The sequence below is a fragment of the Cricetulus griseus genome, chromosome 2, assembly GCF_003668045.3.
Source record: "Cricetulus griseus strain 17A/GY chromosome 2, alternate assembly CriGri-PICRH-1.0, whole genome shotgun sequence".
Lineage (NCBI taxonomy): Eukaryota > Metazoa > Chordata > Mammalia > Rodentia > Cricetidae > Cricetulus > Cricetulus griseus.
Genome location: NC_048595.1, coordinates 375,639,676 through 375,649,177, shown reverse-complemented (window position 1 = coordinate 375,649,177; position 9,502 = coordinate 375,639,676). Strand labels below are relative to the sequence as shown.

The following is a 9,502-nucleotide window of genomic DNA, read 5'->3' as shown; positions in this document are numbered from 1 at the left end:
TGGAGACGACTCCACCATGGTTTTTGCCAAGGCCAAGATCATATGGGGTGGTGCTTTCTATGGGAAAGTCAGCCCGGTAGCCTCCACAGCTTGACAACCCTGGGAGTCAGGTCCAGTCTGAGGTCAGGGATTTGGTACTTTGAGCCACAGGCTTTTATAACCTCAAAGGGCAGGGCCATCTCTCTGGGGTCCCTCTGGGTCCCTAGTGTCCCCTGCTCCCAAAATTTTCCCCTCTCTGCCTTGGCTTATTAGAGAAAGGGCTCAATAGAAGCCCTAGGTCACTTTCGCAGACAGAAGTCTCCTAGAGAAGGGTTGACCCCAGACTGCTGTGTAACACACCTTCCACCTCCTCTCATGCTTCCAGTGTGCCTCAGGAAACAGGTGTCCCTTCTCGTCCCTCTGCTACTCACTATCTATTCATCCCCCTTCTCCACTCACCCACCCGTGAACTCTGTGAGTCCATCCATTTATCCACCCATCATCTATCCATTCATGCAGCCGTCCATACATCCATGTGTCCATGAACGCATACACGCATCTATCTTCCATCCTATCTCACTAGTCATGGGATGAATGCCAACTGTGTGCTAGGCTGGTGCCAGCCCAGGGTCACCTTGGGTACCTGGATAGAGCTTGCCCTTGGGAGAACTGACAGGCCAATACAGAAAACATTCACACCCCATCCTCAGATGAGTCATCGCAAAGCACATCATGGCTGTGAGAACAGACTTTGGAAGTCTGGGGAGTGGAACTCCCTGTCCTGGGAGAGGATTGTTAACCTGATGACCATTGGTCCCACACATGGGGATGGAGTAAAATCAGTATTCCCACTTCAGAAACAGCCTGTGGGAAGACCCTGAGGCTCCTGACTGGCCTCCTGCTCCTACCCTGCTCTTCAGCACAGCAGGGAAAGAACTGTGGAAATCTAAATCTAGACACATATCCTCTCTTCCTTTCTCAGAAGCTCCTGGCTCATCCAGTTTGAGAGGACCCGATCTCAAGCAGAACATAAGTCTGCCAAGGTTTGGCTGTGACTTCCCTGCTGAAGGCAGGGTATTAATGAATTCACTAGGCCCAAGATAAATGATAAACGGGTGTTTTATTGGGGAACAACTTACACAGATAACAATAAAGAACTGCTGTGGCCTTTCTGCTCCAGAAGATGCCGTCTCTGCCCTTCCTATCCAATCCACAACCTGAGAGAGAGAGAGAGAGAGAGAGAGAGAGAGAGAGAGAGAGAGCACCAACCCCATGCTTCTCCACCTCCCAGTCTGCACGCACCTGAAGCCACACCCAAAGAGGTGTGTGGCCACTAACACAGATTCATTGGCAAGGTGAGATGCCACTACAATTCCCCTTTTAGTCTAAAGAAGAAGGTTTTAAGCCTGATGCAAAAATTATATACAATTATAACAAATGTCAAATGCATTTCAGGAAAAAGAAAGGTAAAAACATACACAAATTAAAACCTACAACCAGCAAGATCAACACTGAGCAATAGATACTTGTCTGTGACTTCCCTGCCTAGATCCTTGGTTGGTAAGAAGCCAGCTCCTCATTCACCCTCACGGTTCCTAGCCCTGTCTTGGCCCCATTTCCTTTTAGTCCTAGCCAAGGTTAGAAGGTTGGGCTTTATCTTTAGTGAGGGGGTGTGGATTATCTGCCCAGGGCTAGTGTTAATATTCAGTCATCTGTACTGGCCTGCCCTTGGGATTCTGACAGGATATGTCCTCAGCTGAAGCCATTAAGAGCACCACCTGTAAATATTCACTTCATTCCCTTTTAAAGGGACCCTGCCCACCTCCCATCTTTCTCTCTCTCTCCCTCTCTTCTTCTCTTCTTTTTTCTCTTCCACCACTCTTGTCCCCAGGGACTGGTCTCTGTCCCCCTCTCTACCCCTTTCGCTCCTCTTCCAATAAACATCCTATGTGAGTCCTGTTGTATGGTGTGACTTCTCTTTGAGGAATTTTTTTCCCTTTGGTTTTTTGAGACAGGGTTTCTCTGTGGCTTTGGAGCCTGTCCTGGCACTCGCTCTGGAGACCAGGCTGGCCTCGAACTCACAGAGATCCACCTGCCTCTGCCTCCCGAGTGCTGGGATTATTAAAGGCATGCGCCACCAATGCCTGGCACTTTTTAAAAATTACAACAGCCAGTCTCATCCCTTCCTCCCTAGACTGGAAAAAGGCTGGAGGCAGCAGTCTCTGAGGATGAATGGGCAAGTGAATGAATGAATGAATGAATGAATGAATGAATATGATAAGTTCAGGCCTTAGAGAGCCGAAGGGAAGTTGTAGGTAGGAGGCAACAGGAGGGTAGGCTGTGGAACTGCACTAAAGAGCCATGGAAGACTGTGATCAGAGAAAGACAGCTTCTGGGACTGGAGAGATGGCTCAGCAGTCAAGAACACTGGCTGCTCTTACAGAGGTCCTAGTTCATTTCCCAGCAACCACATAGTGGCTCACAACCATCTTTAGTGGGACCAGATGCCCTCTTGGGGCATAAAGTCATGCAGATAGAGCACTCGTATACACAAAATACATAAATAAATTTTAAAAAAAAGAAAGATAGCTTCAAGAAGCCCCACCCTGGACTCTGAGGACACACTCAGAGTTGCTCAGAACCCATGTCCACTTTAGACCAGCAGTGGCCACAGATGGCCACCGTTTATGATTTGAGTCTGTCCAGCTCACCAATCAAGAATGAGTGGCGCGGGGCATTGGTGGCTCACGCCTTTAATCCCAGCACTCGGGAGGCAGAGGCAGGTGGATCTATGTGAGTTCGAGGCCAGCCTGGTCTCCAGAGCGAGTGCCAGGATAGGCTCCAAAGCTACACAGAGAAACCCTGTCTTGAAAAAACAAAAACAAAAACAAAACAAAACAGCAACAAAAAAAGAATGAGTGACACCTGTGAACAATCTGATGTTGGGGACCATCACCTTTATGCTCCAACAAAGCCAAATAGTCCCCCTCCCAGGGAACTCATTTGTCGATGTGTTATGAACAATTGCCTTCAAATGCAGTTGTTATACTTCAAATTGCGTCAGTTCAAAGAGTGGGAATTTGTTTTCTCACTGTATATCTGTGACTTTTGCTTATTGTTTCTCAAAGCCCAAAATCCCTATTTCCTATCCCATCTCTCTGCTCCTCTGTCCAGATCCAACCGGCCCCAAGATCACAGTCCCTATCTGCCTTCTCCTGGACCTGTCCCGCTGCCCTTGGGATTATCAACGAGAGATGTGGGCTTGGAGCCTACATCTCAGTGCCCATTCTGCCTTCTCCCTTCTCGTCCCACTGTGCAGCACCCTCCCTCACAGAGAAGTATGTCCTAGGGTTCTGGAGCTGTCCTGCCTCTGGCAGGCAGCTCCCCCTCTCCACTGCTCCCCTCTTTTTTCTAAGTCCCTGCGGGAGCCAAGGCCAGCGTGGGTGGCTGAAATCTCCTCGGTAACCGGATCTGCCTCTCCCTCTCCCGGCCTCCGCCCCTAACCTGCTGCCCCTCAGTCTGGCACCTACTGTCCAGCCCTCAGCCCCTCCTCCCAGTCCCTCCTGGCCCCTCCCCTGCTGGCTCTCCATGTCACCATCTGTGCCACAATCCTTCTCTGTCACTGTCCCCACCACCCCCTCTTTCTCTTTCCTCCTGCCTCTCTCTGTCCCTGCCTTTTTCTGCATCTCTCCCTGCTCCTCCGTCCGTCTATTCTCTCCTCTCCTCTTTCCTCCTCTGTCCCTTCTCCTTGCCAGGCATCTCTCCTTACTCCCCCTCATTCTGCCTCTCCACCCACACACTGTCTCCTCTCCCTCTCCTCTCTCTCCACCTCCGACCCACCCTCCCCCTTTCCTTATTTTCTATTGGCTTTTTATGTCCCCTGCTCTCTTCACATTCCTGTCACCTTGGGAAGTGACTCCTGCCACCCCTCACTGGGAGCCAGTTGAAGACCCCATTCTGTGTCCTGCACCCCCCACGAGTCCTGGAGATGGGGGATGACGAACGAGGTGCAGGTGGGAAGTCAGAGCTGGGGACCAGATGCAAGAGGCAATGTGGGCTGATGTGGCCACTGAGGGCCTAGGAAGGGCCCAGGAAGGGCCCAGGAAGGGCCTGAGGAGCGCTGGAGGAGTGGGCACCGTGTGGGGAGCCCAGCTGGTTGTACGCTAGTGGTGCCTGGCTGCAGAATGTTACCTAGTTTGGTGACTACAAAGGGAGCTCTTGCCTTATGGGCAGGTAAGGAGGCTGGGCTTATGGGGATCTTGGATGGTGGGGTACCTAGCCCCTGTGTCTGACTGGGTTGAATGTAGGACTGAGCCTAGGGCTGACAGAGGGTGGAGAGTTCCAGAAAGCAATGAGAGAGGCTTTTTGGTGAACTCTGTGTGGGCTGTAAGGTGGGAAGGGTTATTAATCTCAGCATCTTGTGCCATCATTCCAGTATCTTGGAGCCCCCATACAGCAGAATTCAGAACTGGACCAGGCCAGATGCATGCTTCTGTCCGTGCTTGCATGGCAGTGCTCGTGAGTGCCCCTTCATGCTGGGAGTGGCACATCAGACATGCCCCTTTCACCTTTGCAGCAACTCTGGGAGGTGGGTAATCATGTCTCCATTGTAGTAGGAGGAGACTAGAACCAGAGAGAAGAGACTTGCCCAAGGTCACATAGCAGTTTGCCATCAACAGAGTCTAAGTCCCCAGCTCGGGGCCTGAGGGGGTGCTCCTGGGATTCAGGCTACAGGATTAGGGCTCTTGTCAGTCACTGTTCTTTGGAGGAAGGTGCAGGGGTGCAAAGTATAGGTGGATGGCAGAACCAGCCAGGGGTCCTCAGCCTGCATTGATTTTTGACAATTCCAAACCTGAGGCCTTTAAGGAAGCCAGCATGGTCCAGTAGTCAGACAAGATTTGACTCTGATTTCTCACTCACCAGTTGGGTAACCTTGTGGAAGTCACTTAACCTCTCTGAGCTTCAACTTCCTCCCTCATCCCCCTTTCTGGGCTCTACTAGGGTCCCGGGGTGTGAATTTGTAGCCTCAGCCCAGGAACACCCTTGCACTGTTGAGTTCTATTTTCTAACATGCTTGCTTCTGTTAATACTTACTGAGGTCTGGGTACCAGGCTAAGTGCTGAGTAAAAGCACTTTGGAGGGGGTAGGTGTTGAATGAGAGGCAAATAAGAGCAACTAGAGTGCTTGGCATGCCTGAGGGGCCATCCTTAGTTGCTGTGGGGCTTGGGAACAGTAACTCACCCTCTCTGTGTTTGTCTCCGCTCCTGAACAGTCCCCTGAGGAGATTCCACCCCCAGCTTTCAGGCAAGCTTGTGCCAAAGATAAACCAGACAGGGAGGCAAAGTCCCTCCCTCCCTTCCAAGGAGGAATTAGATCAGGCATAGGATACCAGATCCTTAAAGAAAAGACAGTATCAAAATTGCAGGTCTGTCTTCCTGGGTAAAAAGATGTGATTTTTGTGTTCTGGCACCTGCCTGGCCTGTCAGCTTTGACAGCAAGGAGGCTGTCTTGGAGGGAAGCCAGGGTACCAGGAGGAACGTTCCACCCCCAAGGAGAGTCTGGCTGGGTAGTTGTGTTCCTCTGTGTGTGTGTGTGTGTGTGTGTGTGTGTGTGTGTGTGTGTGTGTGTATACACGTGCTTCTGCAGGCTCATGAACATGCCTGTGTGGGGCTGGAGGGGCCATCCTTGGAGCACACCCTGGGCTTCCCCGAGGGCATCTGTGCCTGAAGCCTGGAAATGAGGTTTGCCTGGCTCTCAGCTCTTCTGCTGTGCCTGGCTCACTCCTTTCTCCTGCAGCCCTGAGTGTCTTTTATTGGCCTCACTGAGGGAAAGCTAGAAAGAGGCACTTCAAGAAGCAAGTGGGCAGGATGGCTGGGTGATTCAGGGTGCCCCACCTCCACCCTGGAAGCAGGTCCTAGATCGCACAGTTCCTGGCCTGGGATGGTTTGACTCCAGCTTTCTGTAGTTGCGACATTCTCTGATTAAAAGTCACGGGGTCTGAAAACTCATCTCTGAGAACCATGTCTGTGTTCCAGGAATTTAAATTTCCATCTCTAGGCTCCTATGGGTCTGAGGCTTTGGGTCCATGGTCCAGAGTTCAAGAGCACAGACACCAGCTAGGCAAGCTCTGCCTAGGTCAGAAGATAGTGAGGCCAGCATGGTACTGAGACCTGTGCTAGCCTGGCCTCAGTCTGCCAGCCTGTAAGATAGGGTGACAGGTCACAGGTCCTCCTACACATGCTCCTTCATGGCTGTGGCCAGAGTCTTGGGACTCCCCTTAGCTCCTGGCCAGTTGGTGAGGACAGCAGGAACGCTTTGTGCTCTGGCACAGGAGTTGTGTCAGCTCTGAGATGCCAGCTTTTCCTGAAGTCTTCTGGGGTCAGGGCTCAGCAAGGAAACAGCCAGCTCTGTGAAGACACTACATGACCCAACAGCTCACTGCCCAGGTTCACCAGACCCAGTTCAAGAGAGCTGAGGGTGCGGCAGTGTGAGAACCACTGGGGGCTCCCTGAGCCAGGAGGTTGGGGGCTGAAGGAAGCCTAGCCAATCTGGCGTGTGTAGCAGGGAAGAGCCTTGGCACTCTGCCAGGGGTCCTTTGCCATCCTTGGCATCACCAGCCTGGCACTTAGAGCTGTTGCATATGCTCCCTACTCAGGAGCATGCTGGGAGCTGGGTGCTTCCCCTTCCCAGGAGCCTCCTACTTTCAGAGTCTCATCAGGATACCCAAAGCACTCTCAGATTTTAGTGGAGGAGTCCAGACCCATAGTAGGTCAACACAGAATTGAGAAGGATAGCTTCTAAGCTTAGAGACTTCTCCTTCACCCATGCTGCAAGCTGGAGTTGGAAGCACTCAGGATCCAGGATCCAAGACAACTGGTAGGGGCAGACAGAAAGGTTCATTGGCTGGAAAGAGATGAGCAGAGGGTCTGGCCAATGGGCGGGACTGCTCTTAGCCTCATATCTGGGAGTTCTAGAAGCAGCAACTTGCTGAGGAGGCCAGAGGAGTTCCCTTCCCCCTGGTCCCCACTCTGCAGCCCACTCCTTCACAAGACTGCCCACTCCGGGCTCCTCTGACTCATCTGAAGCCTCTCTCCCTGGTGCAGGTTATGATAGCATGAAGTGAGAGGTGGGCGACAGTCGGATGAATCTCAGTAACGCAGTATTTTTGAGTCTAAGAGAGGAGCCCTAGCAGAGTCCCTGAGGCCCAGGCACAGAGTCTGGATAAAAGAACCTCACCAAGTGCCTGGGAATGTCCACTCCTGCCAGCTGATGCCCCCTTCTGCTCAGCCCAGTACCCACAGTCCTGCAGCCAGGGGATGTAGCTTCCAGATGCCTTGCAGATTTCTCATCACCAGTATGTCTGGGAGGAGAGGGGGTCCAGGCACCCACTCTCACATTCACAGTCATCCCACCAGGCAGGGCTTTAGGTAGGGGACCCTAGGAGATGGCTGGGGTTAGGGAGGTGCTGAGGGCTCTGACTCCCAGGTGAGGAGACCCATCAGCTCATTGCAATCCTGTTTGGAATTAGAAATCTGAGGAAAGTTCTGGACTCTGCTAGAAAAGACAAACCTGGAGTTTGGAGGGCGTGAGGTTTCATCCGAGAAATAGGAATAGCATTCCTTGCCTTGCTGGGACGTGCAGAGTGTACAAGATGCTCATCACGCTGTGAGCTGGCACACAGTAGGTCTTCAAGTTCAAGGTAGCGGTGGTGGAGTGGCACAAAGAAAGGATTCTCTGACACAACTAAGCCGTGTTCTCCCTCCTGTAGGCCGGGACTAGCTGATTGCTGACCAGCCTCTCCTTGGTCATGGCCTCTGCTGCCTACGCTTCATCGGTGCCCACAACCTTGGACCCTGGGAACACATCCTCAGCCTGGCCCCTGGATGCTAGCCTGGGCAATGCATCTGCTGGCACTAGCCTGGCAGGCCTGGCTGTGAGTGGCATCTTGATCTCTCTGGTATACCTGGTGGTGTGCGTGGTGGGTCTGCTGGGCAACTCACTGGTGATCTGTGTGGTACTGCGGCACACAGCCAGTCCATCAGTGACCAGTGTCTATATCCTCAACCTGGCACTGGCTGATGAGCTCTTCATGCTAGGGCTACCCTTCCTGGCTGCTCAGAATGCCCTGTCCTACTGGCCCTTCGGCTCTCTCATGTGCCGTCTGGTCATGGCCGTGGATGGCATCAACCAGTTCACCAGCATCTTCTGCCTCACCGTCATGAGTGTGGACCGCTACCTGGCCGTTGTGCACCCCACACGCTCTGCCCGCTGGCGCACGGCACCTGTGGCCCGCACAGTCAGTGCAGCTGTCTGGGTGGCCTCGGCTGTGGTGGTACTGCCCGTGGTTGTCTTCTCAGGAGTACCCCGGGGCATGAGCACGTGCCACATGCAGTGGCCAGAGCCAGCGGCTGCTTGGCGAGCAGCCTTCATCATCTATACAGCTGCACTGGGCTTCTTTGGGCCCCTGCTGATCATCTGCTTATGCTACCTGCTCATTGTGGTGAAGGTGCGGTCGGCCACACGGCGTGTACGGGCACCGTCCTGCCAGTGGGTACAGGCATCTTCATGCCAGCGGCGGCGGCGTTCTGAGCGCAGAGTCACGCGCATGGTGGTGGCCGTGGTGGCGCTCTTCGTCCTCTGCTGGATGCCCTTCTATTTGCTCAACATCATTAATGTGGTGTGCCCGCTGCCCGAGGAGCCCGCCTTCTTTGGCCTCTACTTCCTGGTGGTGGCACTGCCCTACGCCAACAGCTGTGCCAATCCCATCCTCTACGGCTTCCTCTCCTACCGCTTCAAGCAGGGCTTCCGCAGGATCCTGCTGAGACCATCGCGTCGTGTACGGAGCCAGGAGCCAGGGTCTGGTCCTCCAGAGAAGACGGAGGAGGAGGAGGAGGAAGAGGAAGAAGAGAGACGGGAAGAGGAAGAGCGAAGGTCTCGGAGGAAGGAGATGAATGGAAGGGCCGGTCAGATTGCACAGCCTGGCACCAGTGGACAGGAGCCCAGCACAGGGACTGCCAAGGAGCAGCAGTTTCTACCCCAGGAGGCCACAGCTGGGGACAAGCCTGGCACCCTGAGCCACCTGTAAGGACTTTAAAGGATCAGCATTGCCCTGAAAAAGGCAGAGACTGTGCCTGGCCTAGGGACACGAGTACCAGCCACATGCAGTGGTCTGAGAAAGCAGCAGCTAAAGTGACTTCATTTACACAGCTGTCCTGACTGTCTTTGGGCCACCGAGATACCAGGGTCCAATGATGGAATGTTAAGAGGGCTGGGTTCTGTCCCACTGTGCTAGAACTTTCTGCGTCCTTTGGCAGGTCATTTGCCCTCTCTGGGCCTTGCTTTCTTCTTCAGACTCAGGGATGAGTATACTGAGGCCTGGATGGGCCCTGTCATAAGAGGGGTCTGGAGGGTATCATTACTGGGGGCACTTTTCTGAGCAGGGCCAAGGTTAAGGTGATGTGGGCAGTCTGACCAAGAAACAAGGCATCTTGGGGGTCAGTCTATATCTTGGCCCTCTGGGAGA

At 53.3% G+C, this 9,502-nt stretch overlaps 1 protein-coding gene across 1 annotated transcript; it reads left to right on the top strand.

Annotated features, from left to right (window-relative positions):
• The first annotated feature begins 7,786 nt into the window (after positions 1-7,786).
• Sstr3 (somatostatin receptor 3) lies at positions 7,787-9,069 on the top strand. Its single transcript, XM_035440746.1, has one exon. The coding sequence runs from the start codon at positions 7,787-7,789 to the stop codon at positions 9,062-9,064; it is 1,278 nt and encodes a 425-aa protein (XP_035296637.1). The 3' UTR covers positions 9,065-9,069.
• The last annotated feature ends 433 nt before the right edge of the window (positions 9,070-9,502 follow it).

What these genes read in the sequence shown, in the direction of transcription:
- Sstr3 (XM_035440746.1), top strand. Translation starts at nt 7,787, where the DNA reads ATGGCCTCTGCTGCCTACGCTTCATCGGTGCCCACAACCTTGGACCCT.